Source organism: Anolis sagrei, chromosome 1, assembly GCF_037176765.1.
Source record: "Anolis sagrei isolate rAnoSag1 chromosome 1, rAnoSag1.mat, whole genome shotgun sequence".
Classification (NCBI taxonomy): Eukaryota; Metazoa; Chordata; class Lepidosauria; order Squamata; family Dactyloidae; genus Anolis; species Anolis sagrei.
The window spans coordinates 106983911-107010013 of record NC_090021.1 but is presented as its reverse complement, the minus strand read 5'-3'; the positions used below and the strand labels follow the sequence as shown (position 1 = coordinate 107010013).

General features: G+C 36.5%; 1 protein-coding gene across 1 annotated transcript in view; it reads right to left on the bottom strand.

Moving 5' to 3' along the window:
• The window catches only part of TBX18 (T-box transcription factor 18), a 50595-nt gene that overhangs the window by 9946 nt on the left and 14546 nt on the right, over positions 1–26103 (bottom strand). The window contains exons 4-6 of the mRNA XM_060752988.2: positions 20162–20333; positions 8351–8518; positions 4764–4828 (exon numbers count right to left, since the gene is read on the bottom strand). Coding sequence (XP_060608971.2) covers positions 4764–4828; positions 8351–8518; positions 20162–20333 — 405 coding nt within the window. The remainder of the gene's footprint in view (positions 1–4763; positions 4829–8350; positions 8519–20161; positions 20334–26103) is intronic.

The following is a 26103-nucleotide window of genomic DNA, read 5'->3' as shown; positions in this document are numbered from 1 at the left end:
CATGAAGAACCTTAACTGTTAGCTTATAAATTATTCTCAATTTTCCAAGTTTTCCAGGAAAAACCTCACTTTCAAGACACAAACCCACGGGTTTCTACAAATGGTGTGAGAGAATGTAAATTATATTAACAAAAAGAAGGGGGGGGGGGATTTTCATTAAATGGATTTGTCTACAAGTGTCTTAGAAAAGAATTACAGATCAGTATTATGGCTATATTATGCTAACAATTCAACACTCTCCACCAAGGGACTATTCTTCCAGGAATAATTGTCCGGAACCGCACAGTGGTGGTGAATAGGGCTGAAGCCAAGTACAGACAAAGGCAGAATCAACAATATGCAGAATCCAGGGCTGCTAAATCACAACACCTCCCACCACCTTCCTTCTTCTCAGAACTTGAAAACAATAGAGTTAGCACTTAATGTATAGGCATTAGCATTAAACCATTTAAAATTAAGTAATAATGCTTTAAATCTCATATTTTTTATTTTAAAATGTTTTAAAATAACTAGCATGCTTAGTAAGGAATAATAAAAAATGAGACACACTGATCATAACTCAAAAATAATAGAATTAGCATGTAAAAATTAAAACAGAAAATATGGAGAACACTGTCACAAATACCATATATAATTTAGTATAAGCCGACCCGAATATAAGCTGGGAAAACGTATTGACTTGAGTTTAAGCCAAGGGTGGGAAACTGGTAAAATTTCAAAACAAAAATAGATACCGATAAAATTACATTAATTGAGGCATCAGTAGGTAAAATGTTTTTTAATATCTACATAAAACTGTAATTTAAGATAAAACTATCCAACTCTGATTAAACCATTATTCTAACCTTCTTCAGTGTAAATGTGCTTACGTATCCTTCCAACAATAATAGAGTAAAATAATGAAAATGTAATAATTAACATTAATAATACAGTAAAATAATAAATTTAATATAACAATAATAAATAAGTAAAATAATAAATTTAATAAATAAAATAATAATAATAGAGTAAAATAATGGAAATGGAATATTAACAGGCTCAAACCCAGCACCTCAATCCGTGGGTGATACCAGATGAGAGACTCCCCCCTGGGCACACAGAAGACTGGGCGACTTGGAAGGCGCTGAACAGACTGCGCTCTGGCACCATGAGATGCAGAGCCAACCTTCAGAAATGGGGCTACAAAGTTGAATCCACGACATGCGAGTGTGGAGAAGAGCAAACCACCGACCACCTGCTGCAATGCAACCTGAGCCCTGCCACATGCACAATGGAGGACCTTCTTGCGGCAACACCAGAGGCACTCCAAGTGGCCAGATACTGGTCAAAGGACATTTAATCAGCTACCAAGTTTGCAAAATTTGTGGTTTTTTTATCTGTTTGTTTGTTTTGTTCTGTTAGAAATGTAATACAATGTTCTGGTTGCGGATGACACGATAAATAAATATAAATAAACCGCTGTGAGTCGCCTTCGGGCTTGAGATACAGCGGTATATAAGCAAAGTAAATAAATAAATAAATAAACAGTAATAATAGAGTAAAATAATAAATGTAATAATAACAATAATAGAGGAAAATAATGAATGTAATAATAATAAACAGAGTAAAATAATAAGTGTAATTAATAATAATAGAGTGAAATAATGGAAACATAATAATAACAATAATAATAAATAAAGTAAAATAATTAATGTAACAAAACTAATAATAATAACAGAGTAAAATAATAAATAACCTTGACTCGAGTATAAGCCTTAAAAAGGGCTTTAAAACTTGGCTTATACTCGAGTATGTACGATATTCGGAGTTACTAATCGGACTATTTCTAAATTCTATTCCTTCTTGTTGTGTGCCTTCAAGTCTTTTCCCATGTCCCATAAGGCAATCTTATCATGTGGGTTGTCTTGGTAACATTTCTTCAGAGAGTGTTTGCCTTTGCCTTCCTCTGAGGCTGAGAGTGTGTAACTTGCCCAAGGTCACTCAGTAGGTTTCCATGGCTGAGTAGAGATTTGAATTCTGGTTTCCAGAGCCATAGTCCAATGTTCACACCAATACACTAATGCTCACTTTTCGTTATCCCTGTTTTTTAACACTCATCCTGCCAGGTAAATAAATAATTATTTTTGCCAGAGGCCTGAACTGATTGCTTCTAGCGGGTTCCTGAAATCAGACGGAGGTCCACCTGTGAACCTAGGACCTGCCTAAATGTGTTACAATCCCTAAAGTGGACAAGATGTTGCTCCTGGGAATCCACATGATGCGTAAGACCCTTCCGTCCCCAATCTTAATTTAACCAAATATTACTTGCATCTCTAAGCATGTTGTAGGGGGGATGAACGGACGGAAACCTTCTGGGATAATTTCTTCAAGGTGTAACAGACATCCCAAGTCCTAGGAGAAGCTGATTTTCCTGAAGATGCAGAGTTTCTAGACAGATGAGCCTTGTCTGAGCCTTGCTCAAATAAATGGGGAGGTCTGGTGGGTGCACCAGATTGCATCATTTAACTGGGATTCAAATATCCCCCTGCATGCACTAAAAGCATTGCCCTGGAGCTTACCCACAGTATGTGGCAGTGTGAATTGTTGGGCCAGTTTCTATTTGGAAACAGCCAGTTGTTCATATCTCCCCCCTCCTCCCAGTTTTCCCTAGGTTTGGGTAACCCACGGACAAGTGATGGCACTTACTGTCCCCCTCTCATCCTTGGTTTAGCAGTGAGGACTATGTGTGAAACTACTGGTGGCTGTACAATATAAAACAGATCTAAAAGGATAAAACTGTGTATATGAACATTTTGGAATGAATCAACAAGGTATCAATATTGTCAATAAAAAGCCACATTTTTACTTGGCACCGCAATGCAGCCAGTGGTAGCACCAACCCCACCATCAATTCCACAACCAGGAGCTATATCGCTGAGATGGCTCTTTCCTGTGATTTCACACAGAAGTATTGGTCCCACAGGTGGAAGACAAAGGATGGTCCCTTCAGAACTCCTCACTCCTCCAACAAGCATATACTCAAAATGTTCCATGGACTAAATGATCAGTCGTCATCCTAACCATACAGTTTGTTCTACTGGCTTTTACCCATGTATTGCAGTTGGATGTTGTTGTTGTTGTCGTTGTTATGTATCTAATCGTCACTTTCAATTTATGGCAAGCCTAAGACAAACTTACCACAGGGTTTTCTGGGTCTGAGAGTGGATGACTTGCCTGGGGTCACTCAATGGGTTTTTATGGCTAAGCAAGGATTCGAATCCTGATCTCCAGGGTCATCATGCAATGCTCAGTCCACTACACCATACTGGCTCGTGCAGATAACCATACACTGAATTAATGAAAACTTGGGGTTTTTTTAATTTTAAAAGTCAGTTCTTAGTCCCAATGACTTAATGAATGAATTACGTGGCAAATTTCACATCCATTAACTAGCACTTTGAATAGTGATTTCATATACCATAATTCCCTACTTCTTTCATGTACAGGCAGTCCACAAGTTACAAACATCTGAATTACAAATGACTCATTGTTAAGAATGGGTGTGGGATTAAAGAAAGTGAAAAAACTTATCTCTCGGAAAGGAAAATTCATTCCTGAAAGAGTTATTAGGGGGAAAAAAAGTATCTCTACTGAAGCTTTTTCACCAATCCTTGTTTCCACAACAAGCCAACATTTTCAAAATCGAATTCTCACAGGGACAGAAAGTGAGATGAACAAGGGAAAGACAGCAAAATAAACATCACAGGAGTGTTAAACCTTCTCTAGGCTATACAAAACTAAAAAAAAAAATCATTATGTGTGGCTGGAGTTAAGAAATGTATCTGTTCCAACTTACTTACAAACAAATTCAACTTAAGAACAGCGCCATAGAACCTGTCTTGTTTGTAACTTGTGGACTGCCTGTACATCTGTTTATTCATGACAACAGGAATTGCTTAGTCCAAACAGAGTATGCCTGTGCCTTATCTATTCTTTTAAGATAAGCTAAACTTGGGGTATTTAAATTGTCTTATGATTCATACTGTCTATTGTTTTGTTGTTTCAAGTCACATCTATTATTTTTGTAAAATGCTATTAGTTTTTTTAGATTAGTATAGAGAATGCCAAAACTAAATTTATTTATCTAGTGAAAGACCAACTATTTTCTTCCCCATTGTACACAGACTGGTACTATATTAGCATTCATTGGTTATACATTGTTTTTCCCCTTCCAGAAAGCTTCTCAGGGACTGAAAAAAGATGGTTTAAGGAACAGAACCTATCCGCCACTCAGTAGCACTGCCCTATGCCTCCTTAACTCACAGTCTATTTATGACACCTAAACAGCTCTTTCTTTGCACATTTCTCCAAAAGTTAAGTTCGACTGTATTCACCAGGTCTTATTCCTGATAAATGTGGATAGGATAGAGGTCTTAAACTTCTGAAATGCTTATTTATTCTCCTTAGCACCAGTTCTATGCACATGATTAAGGATCTTCCAACAGAATATGCTGAAAAATTTAACAAACTATAATTCCCAAGATTGATGGGGAAAGGCATCTCTGATAGTTGAACTATTATAAAACTAATGGAAATTGTAGTGTATATGGAAATCTTTTTTAAATCACACAGCAACTGTACATGGAAATACAGAGAGCATCTCTTTGGGCATAGATAAGGAATCTATACTCTCTCAGCAAAGAAAGTGCTAAGTATTTGATGAAGTTTTCCTAATATCTCTAAAACACAAGAACTGCATAAATTACAAACATTTGAAATCTTACCTATTGCGTCCCGAATCTCGAAATCCTTTGGCAAATGGATTCCTGTCAATCTTGAGTCGGGTGATCTATAAAGATAACACAGCATGTTCAGATGTCTTGAAACTATTCATAGTTACATAAATCTGTGGATACAAACACATTATATCCACATACTTGTTCATCCAATGTCACTAGGTAAGCTAAGAAACATAAATTCAACACCCAGTTGGAAGTATGGATCTAGCAATGCAATTCACTCAACTGTGGCTAAGGCTATTAAAATCGGTAGTGGAAAATGTAAAAATAAGAAAAATTAACACAGTTTTATTTATTGTGCATGGCTCTTTTCCCATAGGGGAGAGCCCGTTCCATCACTTTAAGTTAAAGCATATGATGAAAAACTCTGTAATAAATGATGTAAACATATAAAAAGTGAAAACACCGCTGTGGCATAATTATTCATATTTGGCAAAGACATGACAAGAAAACTGTGCATATTGAAGAGGTCACTGCCAAGTGAGCAAAGTTATTGGAAGCAACCCACTGATGGATTAAATCATGTTTGAATCAATGGAAATAAAGTAGATAGTTAAAAATGGAAAAATCCCTAGAGTAATTTTAATGGCATTATCTTCATTGTCAATATCCACCAGCTTGTTGTTGTCGTCACCGTTGTATACCTTCAAGCCATTTCTGACATACGGCAACCATAAGAAAAGCCTATTATGGGGATTTCTTGGCAATAAAACTATAAGAAAAACCTATAATGGGCATTTCTTGGCACCCACTGACTCTAGCCAATGTCAGTGGGTGCAATGGAGCCCCCGGTGGAGCAGTGGGTTAAACCCCTGTGCCGGGAGGACTAAAGACCGACAGGTCGCAGGTTCGAATCCGGGGAGAGGCGGATGAGCTCCCTCAGTCAGCTCCAGCTCCTCATGCGGGGACATGAGAGAAGCCTCCCACAAGGATGATAAAAACATCAAATCATCCGGGCGTCCCCTGGGCAACGTCCTTGCAGACGGCCAATTCTCTCACACCAGAAGCGACTTGCACTTTCTCAAGTCGCTCCTGATATGATAAAAAAAAAGGTGGGTGCAATGAGCAACAGCCACCAGCAGTTTTACACAAAGTGGTCGCCACTAAGCCAAAGACAAGAAGAGGACAGTTAGTGCCATCCCCTGGCCCTGGGCTGCCTGAGCCCAGGGAAAGTGGGATGGCTATGTGAACAACCCTACCCAGGTACAAAAAGGAACTGGCCCAACTGTTTAACCAACACAAAGTGCAGGTAGTCTACTTCCAGATCCCTGAACTGATTGAGGAGATTCTGCACTAGACAAAAATATCCAGTTGCTTCAGCAGGAGCACTTCTCTACAAACAAAACTTATCAACACAATTGTGATTATACATCTCTTTTCACTGCTTGAGATGGTAAATGTTATAACTGGCATCAATCACAACTGGATAATATAGGCCAGGATCCAGAGGCACACACAAGTAATTTTTCCTCTGCAGTTAGATACTGTAAACTACTTCAGGAAATCCACTGTTTCAAAACTATCTTGCCATCTGTTATCTAGGGCTCATGTTCGAGAAATACAATCTCAAAGCCTCCATTGGCATGCAGAATTAACTGAGTTGCTCTTTGGATCCTAGCCATAATATGGTAGTTATGATGATACATTTTTCTCCATGGTCATTTAGGTTGCAATTCTATCTACACTTATTTGGGAGTTAATCTCACTGAACTCCATGGTGCTTACTTCTGAGAGAACATGTATAGGATTACCCTGCACATTGTTTTAACTTCAGAGGAATTTAATACACGATAGCAAAATCACATATGTACATTTCACACCATTCCAAAATATGAGAACTAAATAATGTTCAGTGTCGATAAAATTACAGTGTTGATCCACTTTGGGAAATTGTGGACATTTTTTAAAAAATGACATTGACTATATGAGGTTGGACAAGCTGATTAATAACCACTTTTCTATATCTCTGTCTTAATAGCCATTTCTCAATGGATAATATTATTTAACTGAGAGAGCACAGGAAAGCATTCTCATGGCTTTCTTGTCTTGACTATAGAACAAGTCTCAAATCTCACACCAGTTCAAAATTTAACTTTCTATTTAAAAAAGTTAAAATGTAACTGTAATAATACCTTTTATATGACTTAGAACAGACATGGGCAAACTTTGGCTCTCCAAGTGCTTTGTACTTCAATTCCCACAATTCCTAACAGTCGGTAGGAAAGCCATGATAGTACAGGGCAATGCAAGCTAGAATCTAAGATACAGGTCTTCTGATCTAAAAGCCTTGCAGACCCAACGAACTACAAGAATATATATGCTACTTTGGAGTTATAATTGTTATTATGGAAAATTCACTGAAGAATATCTAGAGTTGAATTTCTGCAGCAGGCAAATGGGTCTTCAAAGGCATGAAACCTTTCTATAATATGAGCAGAAACTACCAAGAATTTGAGGCTGCATTACTTCTACTTGCATACATTACACCCCCAGAAAATCGGGGGGGGGGGGGGATCTTATTAAAGGTCCCTTCTACACTGCCATATAATCCAGATTATCCAAGCAGATAATCCACATTATCTGCTTTGAACTGGATGATACGGGTCTACACTGCCATATAATCAATTTCAAAGCAGATAACCTGGATTTTATTTGGCAGTGTAGAAGGGGCCTAAGTCTCCAATCACTGAATTCTGTAACCTATTCTTTCTCCCAAAATGGCATCCTGATGCTTCCCTTCACATTTCTTGTGTTGCTTAACATTACACCATATTTGCTTCATTTAGGGAAAACATCCAAGTATGACTTCAACAAGATCTGTATGTTAAAACAGACATGATTGGGGGGGGGGGGGGTATTGAAAAGATGAGTTCATAGCTACCATGTTTCTGCATTGAGCTATAAATCATTGTTTATCAAACTATGGATAATAATGTGGCCTATGCAAAACAAAATTGACTGTTACAGTTACGACTGCTCAAAAATTCTGTTAAACTCAAAAAGATAGAGAGAGAACTGTTGAGGGATAGAGGTTCCCTCCTCTCTTTCCCATTTCATTTCCAACTGTCAATTTAGCCTCTGAAGCAGAAGAAAGCAAATGCTGTAAACCTTCCACATTTCGAGGTTTAACTTTTGTGGATTTGATCATTCATGGATTTGGTTAATATTGTCTCTCTAGGAATCTCTAGGCTTGAAGGTAAGGTTTGGAGTGCCCAATGTTCTCGATCTTCACAGGGTAGAAGTTCATGTCCTATGGCTTAAAGATTCTTAGAAAGATATTCTTTAAGATTTTTAAAACTCTGTTTTTATTTGTGTTATTTTTGCAGGGCTCTGTGTCCATAACTACTGCAAAAGTGGAGAACCTACTGTACATAATCTGTGAGGTTTCCCAAACACAAGTAAATGCCGACACAGCTCTACATATAGTAATATATTTTATTAAATAAAGTTAAAAAACATTTGATCATCTTCTTTTTACATAGTGTCATTTCCCTTGTATATTTTTTCCTCTTCTGATTGTTTAGCATTCAGGGGAAATCCAATTAATTAAAATTAAAACACAATAAAATTACCTGTTGGTTCTGGTACGCTGTTACAGTTGTAAAAACAGTTTCCGGAAAGGAGAAAGCCTTCACTCCTTCTCCTGAAGGAACGGGCTTGACAGGAGAGAGATCATCCCCACAGTCTTTCCGAATGACATGGACACGTGGTTGGTATTTGTGCATAGAATGGAGAATAATCTACATGAGAGAGAGATAGGGAAAGAAAGAGACACAGAGCTAGCTAGCTTTCTTCTTGTTTCTTCTGGATCAGCATTTTAAATACACTGAAATGTATTGCCTATCTTGCTTCATTTTATTTTTGGGGCATGCCAAGTGTATTGCTATTGTTTCTTCTGCATCAGCATTTTAAATACACTGAAATGTATTGCCTATCTTGCTTCATTTTATTTTTGGGGCATGCCAAGTGTATTGCTATTGGCTAGGTTTCAGTTCAATTAGGTGCCCCAGAGGGATGGTTTTGTAACCATGTTAAGGCAGTAAGCATGGTCTAAAAGGGGATCAGGTAGCTGGATCTTCTCCAGATCTCTCAGTATTTTCACAAGTCCTCTGAATAATCTTTGCTGAATCATGATGAAATAAAAAAATAAACCACTGGCCAGCATAATATTAAATATGAAAAATATTTGTTCATTTCATTTTTCCCTTTGAATTGTACATTAAAAAAAAAAAAACCTCACAAATATATTCCCAGCATCTCTGGCCAAGATATTATATACCAACCCAAGACACAGCAGAGATAATGAAACCATGTTGTTCATCCTAGGACTACCTCCATCTCATCTGATTTCAGGTACTATCTAATCTGGCTGAAACCTTATTTGATTACATGCCAGGTCAGTATTTGGATGAGAGGGATCTCTAAGTAGTGCTAGGAAAGAATCCAGCCTAAAACATAGAGAACCACTGCCAATCAGAGTTGACAATGCTAGACTAAGATGAGCCAAGGGCATAAGACAGCTGCTTCTCTTCCTTCATTTAAAGGATTACTGTTGTACAATGAACATACATAACCTGCCTGATCCTAAACATATTATTTGTACCAGGACAATATAATACTGACCATGGACTGAGCATTAACTCCAAATCTGGAAACACAGTGGGCTCTTGGTGTTGCTGGGGTTTTAGTTCTAGGACCTTTTGTGGATACCAAAATTCATGGAAGTTCAAGACCCATTATGTACATAAGTCTAGTAAACTGTTGACCCTTATACAAAATGGCAAAAACAAGGTTTAAATTTTGGATTTATTTATTCTAAAAAAATGTTTTCAAGCCATAGATAGTGGAATCCACCGATGCATAATCCATAAATACAGAAGGCCAACTGTATTCCTTTCCTTTACCAGTAGAACAACTGACATATCCAGTATGTCAGGGTGGAAAATGTGAGAACCTCCAAATGCTGGACTTAAATTCTCAGCATTCCTGACCATCAGCAATGCTGACTAGGGTCATATGAGTCCTACTTCTGCAGTGTGTGTTCAGGCAAAAAGAGAGAGAGAAAGAGAGAGAGAGAAGCTGAAACACAAATCACAGAAACTTCTTCAACACCTCAACATTATCACTTATGATGCCCAAACATGACAAAAATGATGTTCTCAGGCATCTAAGAAATAGAGGAGTCACACACACTATGTTCCATCAATACACAATCACAACAACCAATCAGCCCTGGTGGCAAAGGGAGCCAGAGCATAATCCAAGAGAGAGTCTTTCTGTAGCTAGTTTGCCTGATAGGCCTAACCTTGTCCAGCCTCTTATTCAGCTCCAGTCAAACCTAATTGTCTTTAATCTCATCTCTACTGCAGACGTGTGCTGGACTTTCCGCCAGTGTGGTGGAGTTTAGTCAAATCATAAAGACTAATATCAGGTGAACTTTAATACAGGATTATGGCTGAACTAGATCAGGGTCCCCTGGCATAATGTCAGAGCTCATGAGATATCGTTATCATCATCATAAAAAAACCCAACTTGCTTCAAATAAATACCAGCTTTAGTTTAAAAAAAATACATTGGGCAGCAAAAATATTCTTTAACATGAGATGACAGGTGAATGACATTCATTCCGAACAGCATTGTTCAGGGACATGAAAGTATGATGGGAAGAAAGGAGCATGAGGGAATTACAGGAAATGAAGGTAGTATTTTGTTCATGCTGTCAGTGTGTTGACTTTTTTATTTTATGTTGTATATGATACAGTTTGTTGTTGTGTTGAAGTGTATGTGCATTTGTGCTACTAGGAAAAATAAAAGAACGAAAGGACAGCTGAAGTACTGGGGAAAATATTACTACAAAATTGTTAAAATTATAATAATAGGAAGTGATATGAAAAATAGCAAATAAAGCTTTAAAGCATATAAAATGTATTTATCTACTCTATTTATAGAGAACACTGAGAAGAGTGTGGTGTTTGGAACAAAAGTTGTCTCACTTTTCTGTGCTCATGCACTCTCAAGTCCATGAGCACGCTCTCACCACTCCTCTCTTTTAGCAAGCTCTCCCCCTCTCCATTGTCACCAGCTGACTACCGTGTATATTCTGTTTTAATTTTTAAAATGTGTATGTCACGTTATATATTTATTTATTTTGTGTCAAAAGCATTGCATAAGTAAACAAGTGTAAAATGATAAAATAGAGGGAGCACAGGTGACTAAATAATTTTAGACCAAAGTTTGAGATATTATGTATTTATAACATATGTTCTGTAGGTTCTGTGGGTTTGTTCTTAAGCTGAATTTGTATGTAAATCAGAACAGTACATTTTTAAGTGTAACTCCGGTCAATGGATAGCATAGGGGTTAACGGTGTGTGTTTTGCCGTCTGTGCACCTATTAAAAAGATTTCATCTCACATTCGGTCCCTGTAACAATTTAATTTTGAAATATTTGGCTTGTTGTGGAAACAAGGATTAGTGAGAAAGCTTCAGTGGAGACCCCTTTCCCCCCATGATAACTCTTGCAAGAGTGAATTTCCTTTCCTACAGATAGATTTCTCTTACTTCCTGTTGTTTCACACCTGTTCTTAACTATGAGTCATTTGTAAGTCAGATGTTTTAACTCAGGGACTGCTTATATACCGTATATGAGGCCCCTAGAACCGTAAGAAATGCACAACATTCAGTGTTAACAAATCATTCTCGAATTGACCCCCTTAAAATCAAATTGCCCAACATGGGACATGTGCCTCAGAGAGCCAAGGTATTAAGTAGTCACTAGTTTGCCTTCTACGAAATTAATATTTTGTTACTATGCCCTTCATTGCAGTCATTTTGGGAGTGAACCCACTATAACCTCTCAAAATTTCAATTGTATCTATGAGCTCAAAAGGTTAGCAGTCCCTTCTTTTCACTGTAGAAAATTAATATTTTTTATTTATATATGAGGAGCCATCCACTCATATACACCAATGGTGAATACAGGCTGAACAGAACAAAAGCCTGTGAAATTGCCAAAAAAGATTGACAATGTTATTTAAAACTGAAAGTACAAAAAGAGAGGAAAGGGAAATTAAAAGTGTTTACATTGAGACAGTACAGAACAGTGCTTTTATTTTACCAATATCCCTAAAGAGAAGAAGTAAGACCTGAACTACATTGGCCTAAATATTCCCAATGGGTGTCTGATGTCTCCTCTTTCCCCCACTTCAAAATCGGTACAGTGGAAACCTATGAAGCATATGTATAAATATTTTTATAATGCTGCATTAATCATGATTTCCAGGCATACTCAGATAAATGTTCACATTCGTTTTACATTGCATATGAATTTGCTTTTAATAGTTCAAAATCAAAAACATAACTATTGCTTTTGGAAGCCTACGAAGAGATATAAAAAAGGGTTTAATGGCCACTAGTCGATAGAAAATCTAATTAAAGAGAGGAAATTTTTTAATTTCCTGTTTCATTATTGGCCACAGAATATTAAATTCAACATCTCATGTCATCCTTCTCCTGCCCTCCCCTTTTTTTGGCATCAAATGGAATGCCAAATACCATGAAATTAATTGTCCAAATAAAAGGATGAGCTTTATATTTGAACAAAATGAAGTCTTGGCTAATCTGGATGATTTTCTATGAATTCACCTCACACTGGGGGACATAATACTGTTTTGGATAAGCAACTTTCTGGATACTTGAACTTGCAATAGACTGAAGTCAGGCTTTTGACAATTACATCAGAAGCTTGCAAAAATGCCAGAAAGATAATCTTTCCCCAGAATATAATTTCTCGATGCCTGCACTCTCATACAGAAAAGGATGCCAGAAAGTGTTCTGCTGAATTAAACATTTAAACAATATTTCTTGCATCTCTGATCTTTTTGTTTTGTTAAAAAAGAAGAAAATGCAATATTGAACACACAAGTCCAATCCATTATGCTTCTGTGTATTTGCACTATGTAAACAAAATATTGGATCCAGTTTACTTTTCTAACCAGAGCTCATTTGCAATACATTACAAACTGCTTTTTAAAACTCGGAATTAGAGGCTGAACATCCCTTATCCAGAAATACGAATTCTGAAATGCTAAAAAATCCAAATTTGTCCTCCCGGGTGTCTGATATAATGATACTTTTGCTTTCTGCTAATTCAATGTATGCAAACTTTGTTTCATGCACGAATTATTTAAAAATACTGTATATAAAATTACTTTCAAGCTATGTGTATAAGATATATAGGAAGCAGAATGCCGTGTTTAAATTTGGGTCCCATCTCTTTGAGAGATAAAGAGAGAGATTCCCAAATAATTGTGTTATCAGTATTTTTCATGGCATCTACATTTTGCCACAAATTTACAAATTACAGACATCAATTAAAGGGTATTGTGAATGGTGCCATTAAATTTGATAAAATGTCTTATTATATGCTTAATTGTTATAGTGATATTATATGAGAATATTAATATATGCCTTTGATATAAAAAGTTATTGATAAAGCAATTAACTTTCTATAATAACTAAAATAAATCAGTTAAAACAGGCTGCATTTCAGTTCTTTGAATTGAGGCATGGAAATGAAGGGGGAATAAAAACAGCTTTGCAAGTATTAACCTTCAAAATGTTTACATATGTTATTTGTAGGAAAATTCTTCCAAAGGAACAACCTAATACTGTGAAGATTACATAATATATTTTGTTCTCTACAATTATACAAAATGAGCAATGCGTTACGTAGTAAAAACTGGTACATATAGATATGGACTTTTATGTGGAAGGAAGGCACAATTTCTGCTCTTTACGCGTATTTCCAGCAGTAGGGAGTTTCCCATACAACTGAGAGCAGGTTCTCTTGGGTTCTCATCAGAGGTGGCACTGAATTTGTCAATTGCCAGTAGCACGGTTACTAGTACTGTTGTTATCGTTATTCAGTAAAGTCACTATTGAATTTTCTACTATTTGCTTCACAAAATTTTCTCAGCACATTCACTTTATAATAGTGACTTTGCAACCTTGACAAATGATATTAAAATGTAAAGTCTTGTGGCTCAGAGTGCCCATTACACACAATTTCCAGTCTGTCAGAACAGGATGCAGAAATGTGTTTATTCCATAAATAAGGATAGGTCCTTGTTCTACCAGGCATGGTTTTCTAATTTCTCTTAGAACTACAAGGAAAGGATAGTCCCCTTCAACACCAGAACAGAAATTTTGGATTCAAAATATATTTGCAAAAATTGTACAGTGAATGAACTTGTGCCCCTTCTACTCATTTTATTTGACATTTATCTTGATGTTTGTTATGTTTGTAATAGAATTTACTGTAAAATTTTGAAGACAGTGAAACTAAGGGTAAAATCATCTATGTATCTACTTACAAATCAGATTCACTAAGTTCATTGGACATAAAGTAGGTAACTATATGTTTGCAGTGTGCAGTCTAAATTACATAAACCTACCTAACCTGGCAACTGGTTACACAAATTACTGGAGTTTGGCAAAATGTAAGCTAGAATAATCCCTAATCAGATTACACTAACTACATAACCGTAATGAGATTCAGACGACTCAGTACAAAAAACCAAATACTGCTCACACAGCTCCACCTAGGTTTAATTGTGTATTTTTTTAAATACAAAGTCTTGGACATTTACATGCAGAACAGGATATGTGGGTGCACGGTAAGCACCGTATTTGTGTAATGGATATACATGGTTTTTATTTATTCAGTTAGAACATCTTACATGAATAAGTGAAAACATGTATAACAGTTCCACTTAGGGCTTCCTATACAGACTTGGTACCTTCATCTAGCTCAATGGTTCTCAACATGTGGGTTGCCACGTGTTTTGGCTTACAAATACCAGAAATCCCAGCCAGATACCAGCTGTTAGGATTTCTGGGAGTTGAAGGCCAAAACATCTGGGGACCCACATCTTGAGAACCACTGATAACTGGAAATAGGATTTGCTGATCCACGGTTCAATGTCTCCCTTATGGATTTGAAGATCACATCATACCATTATATTCCACGTACATGGTTTCTGCCTCCATAACTCTGAATATGAGTAGCTGGGAATCAGCAGCAGAGAAGGCTGGTTTCGTTTTTGGTTTCTCACAGATATATGATTGATCTCTTGGGGAATATGATACTGACTTAGTTTAGGCATATGTTTAAAAAATTTTTTTTCAAAACTTGAGTTTTTTTTTCAAAATATGGGCATGGGAGAAAGCAATATTATCAGATTTTTTAATCCTTAGATTATATAGGTCTTATGTCTGATACAGGAAGGCTCTTCTTTTGTTCTCCGATTCGCAAACACCTAACTGTATCTCCTGATCATAAAAAATGTGATGGCGATGCACATCATGGGATACCTTTCTTATCCAAAACGAGCACACTACTTGGTTGCTGCTTGCACACCCTTAATTCTCATTTCAGTACGTTAAGAATTACTGAATTCTTCAATAGGATTAATGATGTACTTCTCAAGAATACAACAGTTTGAATACTGCCTCATATAATGCTATCCCCAACCTTCAGCTAAGCATTTATACAATAAACATTTGCCCTATGATTTATTCTACATGTGTAATAATTCAGCGATCTCAAACACTTTTTCATTTTGTCATAATGACCAAAGAATAAAAGTATATACTTTGGAACAGTTATTTCTCTGTTTTATATTTCTGGTAACAATAAAGGACATTCTTTGCAATCTCTCCAATTTTAGAAAGATGAATTTCTCATAGAATCTTTTGTCTCCAAACCCTATATTCCAATTTTCAAGGCACATTTTAGTTCTGAATCAGTTCAATGTGTATTTTTGAATTGTTCTAGGAGAACACTACTTGGTTCTCCTCCAAACTGAAGTACTCATTAAAGTGGACTGCTCAATTCCAAAGCATTCCACACAATGAATAATAGCTTTACAGAAAGTTATGTAGTTTTCAATTCAGATGGGAAATAAGTTAAACCCTGCGATTATACAATGTGGAAACTTGCTCTCGACCCATCTTGGGAATGTATTTGTAGACTGCTATTATCTAACACAAAGAGGTTCCCCTACTTGCTGTGCAAAATGAAAATAATGTTTTTCAGTGATCAATTCAACAGTGGTCGATTCCAGACTTAATAATAGTTCCTGAATAAGCTTTGGTTTCAACACTATCTCCCAAATGCTGTTCCCAACCAAATTCATTTGAAACAATGACATTAGAACACTACTTGATAAGATAACACCCTATGTTATTTTGAACAATGCTGTCATCACATTAACGCATTGGATATTAGCTGCAGATCACTTATTTCAATTTTTTCCTTATTTCAACTTTATTTAGTTCCCTTGATTCTGAATCAAGCAGTGTCAAATTGTATAAAAATCCAAATTCTAGTTGGTGCTCCAATCTCTGGTTTTAGTTATCATACACACATATTATTTCTCATTTAAAAAATTATGTTGAAATTACAAGTAGCAGCATTTACTGTTAGCTATGATTTATCTTGCCTAAATTGGCAAAGTTACACACGTATATATGAATGGTTGATAACACTATGTAACACACTTTTTATTCCCAGGTTATAGATGTCTTTTTCTAATTGATTCTATCATAAAAACATGGGAAACGCTTATTAAACTGCAAAAACGCTGGGGGTTTTTACACATTGAATAGTTGAAAGTTTAAAAATGGAATATTTTCATTAAAGGAAAATTATAAATTAAGTGCCTAGTCTGAAGGAAATAATAGTACTATCCACAGCCACAAATTTAAGTTTCTGGAGTGTAATAACTACATTCAAAGTAAGTACTGCACAATTAAACAGGAAATAACACTTTCAAACCAAGAACAAATTTTTTTCCTGTTTTGTTACATAGTATAATAGATGGGAGAAATAAAAGAAAAGCAGATTCCAATTTTGAATAGGTGTAGAAAGTTCAATATTAACCTTACTGAATAAGGATAACAGTACTAGCAACCATGCTTCTGACAATTGACAATTTCCTCTTAAGGTGCCACCCCCGATGAGAGCCCAAGAGAACCTGCTTTCAGTTGTATGAGAAACTCTCTACTGCTGGACATATGCATAAGGAGCAGAAATGATGCCTTCCTTCCACAGAGAAGTACGAACTAGACCACTGCTTCTTAAATTATGGGTCCTAACCCCAAGTGGGGTCTCCTGAACTCAATGTTGGGGTCACAAAAATTGGCAACAGTAAAAGTTTTCTGAATGCCACTTATTTACACAAATCTATTAGAAATAGTGTTTATAGTGGACTGTTTAGTAAGTCTTGCAAATGCTGAATTATCAGCAAATGTTTGGTTTTTATACCTATGTTAATTATACCTATGCAACTAGTATCACATGCAAAAAGGGGTTGTGAGTGGAAAAAGTTTAAGAAGTCCTGGACTGGATGCCAGAGTATTCAACACAGTTGGGGTGACATACAAATTGCTTCCTCTTAAGCCTATGAGGAAAGCATTCTTGCAAAAGAGTGTCCATGTCTGTGAGACTATCTAGAACATGACTATGCACTGTCCCACAGCGTTCTCATGACACAGGATAGTGGCAAGTTACCGTCATGAGTGCCTTCACACAGATGCTCTCATTATACAATTGTAACATCTCGGCTATGCAAAGCCATACTTCAGGATGGAAAGCATAATTTCAGCAAGTTGCTATGCCACTTTCAATCTTTTGTTGTTTTGTTTTATTTTGTTATCATCATCATCATCATCATTTACAGGCACTTTGCAAGTGATGGAATTTTTTAAAATCCAGTTAGAGAAGTGGATAAAGGAGAAGTTAACTGATAACTTTTTGAAAGAATGGGAACCATTGATATAATTCATAAAGAAAAAAGAAAATGTAAAATTGTTTGCGAGTTTTGAAGATTAAATAAAACATTGAAGTAGCAAGGTAGAAAAAATAAAATGTCTGAGGTAAGACATTAGCAGGATTGCAATAATATTTTCAAAGTGTGTCTTTGAGACAAGAAGTCCATATTAATGTTTTAATTTTTGTTAATTTGATTACTGGACACTGGGGAAATCTTGTTTTAATTGGTGTATATAGTGATCTATATAAGTAAATTGTATGGCAACACTCATATTGCTGGAAATAAATGAATAAATGTATAGATTATTTTTAAATGTTTTTCCAGTGAGGGAAATATGGATGATGCCAGCACAGGAGCACCTGGACTCACTGCATAAGTCGAGGGACTGTGGCTCAATCAGGGACTATTGACCAGCTTTGCCCATCAATAGCTCCTGACTGCTTCTTTATCATGGAAAGGTGGTGAACAAATAACAGGTTTTGCAATAAGGACCGTCAGGCAGTCCTGCTGTTGTGCCAGTTCACCCATGTGATAAAGTGCTAAGGCAGCCCTGATATATCTCAGACATACAACATAATGCTGTTGTTTTTTTAAAAAACGAATGTGTTACTTTATTACTAACCTTTAAAAATATGCCATCAAGAAACCCTATCTTATATACCATTTTTGGAATTATGTATTAAGTTGTAAAAACTATTTCTGAAAACAAAAAAGGGTTTGCGTGCCCTCTTCCCTCCCCTTCCCTGTGTTTTGAAGAGAACAGGAAATACTAGGATAGCATATTTTGTCATATGAGGTGGTGTCATAACTAAACAATTCGGAACTTGCAAACAGAACATTTAAACCACAAAATCCCCTGCCAGCTTTGCAGACGTAATGAGCTTCAGCTGTGAAAAGGTTTTGCTCCACGAGGTACGTAATAAATCATTATCAGGGTAAACACTGCTCTCATGTTGTTCTTTTTGAGTACTGTTCTTAACACCTCAAGGGGCTTTTGCACAAATTATTTTACAAAATCATTAGTTATATTTCTCGTAGATTCTTATATGCCAAAGCATTGTTTTTTAATAACAGACATGTTATTTTTGTCATATTTTGGGGAGATGAAGCAAAGTCTACATATGCAATCCTAAATGTTTATGTAGCCTTTATACTTTCAATTTAATAGAGTTCCTTAGTTCTGCTTATCTTTGGAGTTCAAAGTATTTATTAGGAGAAATAAAATTGTGCCCTATTACAAATAAATGTCTACAGAAAAATATTAACACATGGCTATATCTAACTGCCATGCGGTTTAAAAATGAATTAATTTTTCCTAATGTGAGGTTACATATCAAATAATTTCTTGTACTAGCCCAAGGCACTGACAAAAGGTACAGGTCTAGGGTGAACAGAAAAGTACCCTCAAAGCAAACAGGAAGCAAAAAGTAACAAACATAGGCAAGCTTTATGCTCACACAGAACAAAAAATGTGAATTATCAATATTTACTGAAGAAAGGTCGAATTAACTCCCCGACTCTCCACAGCAGATGATGGCAATTTTATCTAGCTCTCTCTTTCTTATCTTTTTTCCAGACAAAGCAAAAAGAACCACTTTATATAGTACATAATCATTTGAGTCACTTAGCAAAAACTGAACCATTTCTACAAGAGAGTTGCCGTTGTCTTTTATCAGCAGGGATTCCAAATATCTTTCTCTTGGGTCACTATATAAAGGACAGTTTAGCATGTAGTGCACAATGTCTTCCACCTGACACTCCTAATAAATACAGATGCAAAGTCTGTTTTCCAATGGCACATTATGGTGATGACCATCTAACACTGCGGTGGGCATTACTTGGAATCGCAGTTCAGTGAAGGCAGTTCTTAATGAGGATGGCTTCAATTTAATGAAGGTAAAGGTAAAGGTTTCCCCTTGACATTAAGTCTAGTCATGTCCGACTCTGGGGGTTGGTACTAATCTCCATTTCTAAACCTAAGAGCCGGCGTTGTCCATAGATGCCTCCAAGATCATGTGGCCAGCATGACTGCATGCAGCGCCACTTCCTTCCCACCAAAGTGGTACTCAGTGATCTCACATTTGCGTGTTTTTGAACTGCTAGGTTGGCAGAAGCTGGAGCTAACAGTGGGAGCTCACCCTGCTCCCCAAATTCGGACTGCCAACCTTTCGGTCAACAAGTTCAGCAGCTCAGTGATTTAAGACACTGTGCCAACGGGGGGGGGGGGGGCTCCTTAGTCAGATATCTGGCTCTAAAATGTTCTGATCTCAACAAGGGGAACCATGGGGAGAATTTTGTGTTCCTGGTTGATTGCAGATCCCTTATTAAATCAGTCCAAAATAGCCAGTCTCATAATTGCCTCTTATCCATATCCAAGGCAGAATTTAACTCAGAGAGGTTGTAGCTGGGTAGGAGATTTTCTAAACTTATTTTCCAATGTTAATCGTTACTTATTTCCAATTAACACAATGCTGGACAAGGTTTTATATCACAAGTCTTGTTTTTAAAGTGTGCATTACAATAATAATCTATAAAACAAGATACTCACATGGCCCTGGTCATCCAGTTCATTGTTTGTAAGTTTCAGTTTGTCAAAGCTAATCACTTGTCTCATCCAAGTCTCTCCTGAAGCAGGTGAATCTGGATGAATATATACCCGGGGAGGTACAGGTGAGTCAGCATTGCCAGCCACCATCCATTTGGAGCTGTGATAAACATACCTATAGGAACAAGCCCAAGGAGGATACGAGTAATTTATAAACCAAAAATAGATTGTTTAATTCATATTAAAACAAGAAAGAATTATTCCCTTCTTGACAAAGCAGCTTCCCTATTTCAAGAAAAAGCACAGTTCCAATTTGATACAAAGTACCTGATTTAGCCCAGTGTTTCCTCAAATAAATAGTCCGCCGGGAAATGAAGGCTTCAAATATTAATTAAATGTTTTTTGTTTTTGTTTTTTTGTTAAAACTGTTTATTTTTATTATGGTACATAACAAAAAAGCAAAGCAAATCATGGCAGATATAATCAGGTACCAATATTTTTGACTTGTACATGCCTATCTACCTTATTCAGTCAATCAGTTAGTTTTGTCATTAAGTACAAATTATTATCATTTACATATCTTAATACACATAGACTTGCTATTTCTGCCTGTTTTCCACTGCTTTCCGTCAGAGCTTTGTATTAAATTTTTCCATAACATTCAGTAAATCATCACATGACATTTTACACACATATCACAGACCTTACACTCATCCCAAAACCCCTATCCTAAACAAAATAAACCCTCATCCCCACACCTATGCACCCTTCACCATGACTTCCCACACCAAAACACTATGAAGCCTTTAACCTATTTATTTCTCCTTATTCATGGTAAACCTAAATTCCTAATGGAGCTCCTCTATATTACTGACTCTCTATTCAGATATGCCATGGCCAACTTCCATTTTTCTAGAAAGTCCTCATTACTCTTATTCCTCCTGTTATAAGTTAGTCTGGCCTTTAGCATATATTCTCGCATTCTTTCCCTCCAATCCTTTTTGGTTAGACCTTTTTCCCCTTTCCAGTCTTTGGCTATAGTCAATCTTGCCGCTGCAAAGCTATATTGATATATTTCTTCGTCCTTTTGATTATTGTTTTCTCTCTGTAGACCTAGCAGACACAGTCCTGGGCTTTTTTTAATCTTGTTATGTAACATTTTATTTGTCTCCTTAATTACCTTATCCCAAAATTCCTGTATGATCACACAGGTCCACCAAAAAAAAATTAACTAAATGTTGGATTAAATATTAAAAGAAAATCAGTAAAAAAAATGGAATGTTTAAAATTGCTAAGGAATTATTTGCACAGAAAACCAAATTCTGTGAAGATTCTAAAATGACACTTATCAAAATTGATATTTATCTCACAATGCCTCCTGTGTAAATCCTGTAGATCGGTGATTCTCAACCTGTGGGTCCCCAGGTGTTTTGGCCTACAACTCCCAGAAATCCCAGTCAGTTTACCAGCTATTAGGATTTCTGGGAGTTGAAGGCCAAAACATCTCGAGACCCACAGGTTGAGAACCACTGCTATAGATCAATCCATTTTCTACTCAAAACACTACAAAAACTGATCCAACCAATATATTTAAGAAATAGAGGATCAGAGAGAAAGACATTTCTTAAAATAGCTGTTGAATATTTTTTATTACAATTTTAGATAACCTAGGTCTAAAAACTGAAAAGTCACCAGTGCTACAACCATTCAAATGTATAATAAAACTTGTTTTCTTGTAAGATGACACAGGAAGTACACAAAATTAGTGATCTCATTTTAAAAATATGTATGCCTCAGGTCTGAACCCTCTTTATGTGCCAATATGGAGTTCCTAAAAATAGATACAATATTGAAGTGTCTGCTTCAGTCAGAAGATGTTGAAACCATTGGTACAGAGGAGCTTCATACATACATGAAAATCACTGAAATGGGAAGATCTATCTCATTCACCATTAAAATCTAACCTCTTCAGATCTAACTATGTTTTAGTACCAAGTAAATTTATCCTTTTTTTTCTGTTTGCAAGCTCAATGTTCAATCACTGTAGTAAATATAATCTTTTTGAATAGCCGCAATATTAAATCATGTCAAATATTATCATCTGAATCAACAAAAGCTTTGTCCCCAAAGGAAATTGACATTGCTGGTTCAGAACCTAGCAATCCAATCTTATGCATGTCTCCTCAGAAGTAAGTCAATGGGACTTGAGAGGCTGGATCTACGTTGCAGTTTGAAACTGTATTGTATGGTCATTGTAGACTCATATAATACAATTCAACTGCAGTGAACTGCATTATATGGGTCTACACTGTACATATAAAGGAGTTAGAAACTGTGTTACATGCTAGTGTAGATCCAGTCTTAGGCTCAGGGAAGTGTGTTGGACTGCAATCTGAAAGTTCTTTTCACAATAGAAAAGCTCCTTTGATTCAAAGGAGTGGTTCTGAGGCTTCTACTGGTGAAGGGGAAAGGGGAGGCAGTTTTCAATTATTTCCCCCTTCTCCACACATTTCATTCTCTCTCACACACACAGCTGTTCTGAAGAGTCCTGCAGACCACCCCCACCCCCCATAGATTTCTAGTGAGGGATTAATCAGCTACATCCTCTTCCCCTTCCTTCCACGGCCAGATAAGGATGTGAAAAAATTATCCATTTTGTTGAGTTTCTCCACCATTCCCATCCTAACCTATATATCCATCAGAGCTGTTTTGGTTTCTTTCTTTTTTCACATAGAAATTTGTACTCACTTTTTGTAAGCATTTTTATAATATGTGCATGTATTTACATACATTTTTCAACTGCACATCTTTCAGTGGTTTGTATTTTTTTAATTTATGCATGATTTTGAGAGCACAAAATGTACCATAACCTTCACAAATATGTCTGTTTCTTAAGTAAAATAGCTTTGTCCCACTAGGAGCTCTACCAAATACAAATTCCATAATTTCAGGTTTTTACTTTTTGTTTATTTTGTTTTGTTTTTGTGTCAGGAGCGACTTGAGAAAGTCCTGGTGACACAATGGGTTAAAACCCTTGTGCTGCCAGGACTGCTGACCAACAGGTCAGTGGTTCAAATACAGGGAGAGCGGGTTGAGCTCCCTCTGTCAGCTCCAGCTCCCCTTGCAGGGACATGAGAGAAGCCTCCCACAAGAATGGTAAAACATCAAACATCCAGGTGTCCCCGGGCAACGTCCTTGCAAATGGCCAATTCTCTCGCACCAAAAACGACATAATTTCAGTGAAAATATAACATCAGCATTTTTTCACAACAAATTTTGTACAAGAATTCTAGAGATAGAATTCCATTCATGGAATTCAAGGTCCAGTTCAATGAACATAAAATACAAAGCCCAGGTCTCATGCAAGTCATATTCGTTTCAAAAGGATTTAAACGTATTACTTCCAATATTTAGAAAGCTCTGTCCCACGGCTCAAGGAATTAGAATAATTTGGGAGAAGGAAATTAATAAAAATGTTTGTATAGAAACATGTGACAAAAGCTGTGTGCATTAATCATTAATATGTAATTTACTGAAGCCAATGAATTAGACGGAAATTTTACAACATTTTAAAGTTATAATTAGTGTTAAAGAAATATATTGTGACTTATAAAATACAGCACTTATTACAGAACATATGTGCAAAATATCTGTCTATTCATGATGGGCTTGAACACCTTTAAACATGTTTTCTCATTCTTACTATTGTCTTCCATATCTATTTAGTGCTTAATATTTAAACTCGGAGAACTGGTATCCTGTTTGGATCTAAGAGAATACCTTTTTAATCACTGCACATATTTATGCATAAATCTAGAAGTTTTAGTCAAAATATATACTCCAAAAATTTGGGACAAAGTATCCACAAGGTCAATGCAAGTGCAGTAATGCAACATTTTTTTCTTTTTAAAAGTAAAATATACACTTCTTCTGAGTGGCAAAAGGTGACAACTTAGTCCATCCTGAGAGAAGGAAAAGAAGCACCAACTACCTCCCTATCACAGTATTTTAATGCCTTTTTGAATGTCTAGATGGAAAAAATGGCAGGGGTGGCCAGGGCAAAGCAGTACCAACATTTTCCCATCTGCGAAATGAGCCTTCACTTTTATCTGTCATATCAAAATCCGTACTTTGAGCCCCAAAACTTGTCCTTGATCTAGACATAAATTTGCCTTATACACAAATATATATAATAGTTTCCCTGCACTATAATCCAGCAGATGTAAGCTTTGGGGTCTATCAATTGCAAAATGTGTTTTGGTAAAGGAACAAGATTGGAGATAGAATGAGCATAATAAGTACGTTCTATCTTATATATTCTACAGCTCAGTTTTCTAAACAAAAGTGTTACAAAATTGTTCTAGTGATGAATTTAATTAATACAACAATTTGCCCAAGTCTTCTTTAACACCACAATAAATATTATTGAGAAAGAGTTGTAGGGTCCTCAGTTGCTGAGAGCAGCCACTGTCTTCCTATTCCTACAAATTCATGCCAGGAGTTCTTGTGGAAATACATGCTTAGAATGTACACGGGCCCAGTCAGATTCTATATGAGCAATATCTTATGTTACAATGTTTAAAAGAGCGATATCTTATAACTCTTGGTCAGTTACTGAAAGTGACTGGGTAAAACAAATACCATACATAATACAATAAATAACTAAAAACAAAGCCATCAAAACTGTTGTTTTATATCTGTGTATATATTTATTTCACTACATTTATATCTCACTTTCCCATTAAAAATATGACCGAAATGGCTAACAATAAAATCTACAGGTAAACATTAACTTAACGAACAATATGAATGGCTCTAAAATCTAAACAACATCATACAAAAATATATATGGCCGTACATGCCAAAGGTCTGTTGTAAACTGAAAAGCTTTTTGTATGTAGGTTGGGAGCCATCCATGCAACGGCAAAAGTAGAGACTTCACAGATGTGAGAGGTCTCTTTCTCAAGTTCCTCCGCACTCCCCATCAAAGGTCAATAGGACAGAGTGCAAGGCTTCTTGCAAAATATCAACATCTGAGCAGGTACTGGACTGAAATTATTTATTCAGGGTTATGACCAACACTTTTCACTGTGCCAGAGATGCAACAGCAATTAGTGTAACCGTTATAGTTACACGCTCCCTCTAAGGTCAACAGTCTATCTATAACATTTTGAAACAGCTGAAGTTTCTGAACAGATTTCAAAGGCATCTCTCCCTATAACATGCAGCAATAATTCAACCAAATTGAAATTAAGATGTGTGCCACTATGACCATATTGAACAGCTCAAGAATGGACAGAATTGGCACACCAGACTCTGCTGAGCAGAAAGGATTCCTGGTAGCCACTGAAACACTGGCATCCAGCTGTCGGAATAAATCCTAATTATCTTGAATACCCTACCCACCCCACAACCATAAAACTTTTTAAGCAGGCTATACCCTGTCTAAAGAAGGCTGAATACTATTTCCCTGAATTTGCTTTCTATTTATCTTGTCTACATTAAATGCCCACTTGTTAATCCTCATGCAGTTAGTAACAGCTTCCATGGGCTGTTATGGAGAGTAAGACATGGATGACACAAAACTCCAAATTTGGGGTTTTATAATGTATAGGATGAGCATTCTAGTTGTATTTTAGAGACTTAGGCCCTTTCTGCACTGTCCTATATTCCAGGATCTGATCCCAGATTATCTGCTTTAAATTGGATTGTATAAGTCTCCACTGCCAGATAATCTGGGATAAGCAGATAATCTGGGATTAGATGCTGGGATATAGGGACAGTGTGGAAGGGGCCTTAGTAGGTTGGAGCTGGAAGACTGAATGTGTCTCTCAGCTTTAGCACTAGCATTTAAGTCTACCATAAGTATGTATGCTGGAGTTGCAGGAAGGACTTTGTGCCTGATTAAATAGCACAAGCACAACCAGAAATTGGCATTCCAGGTG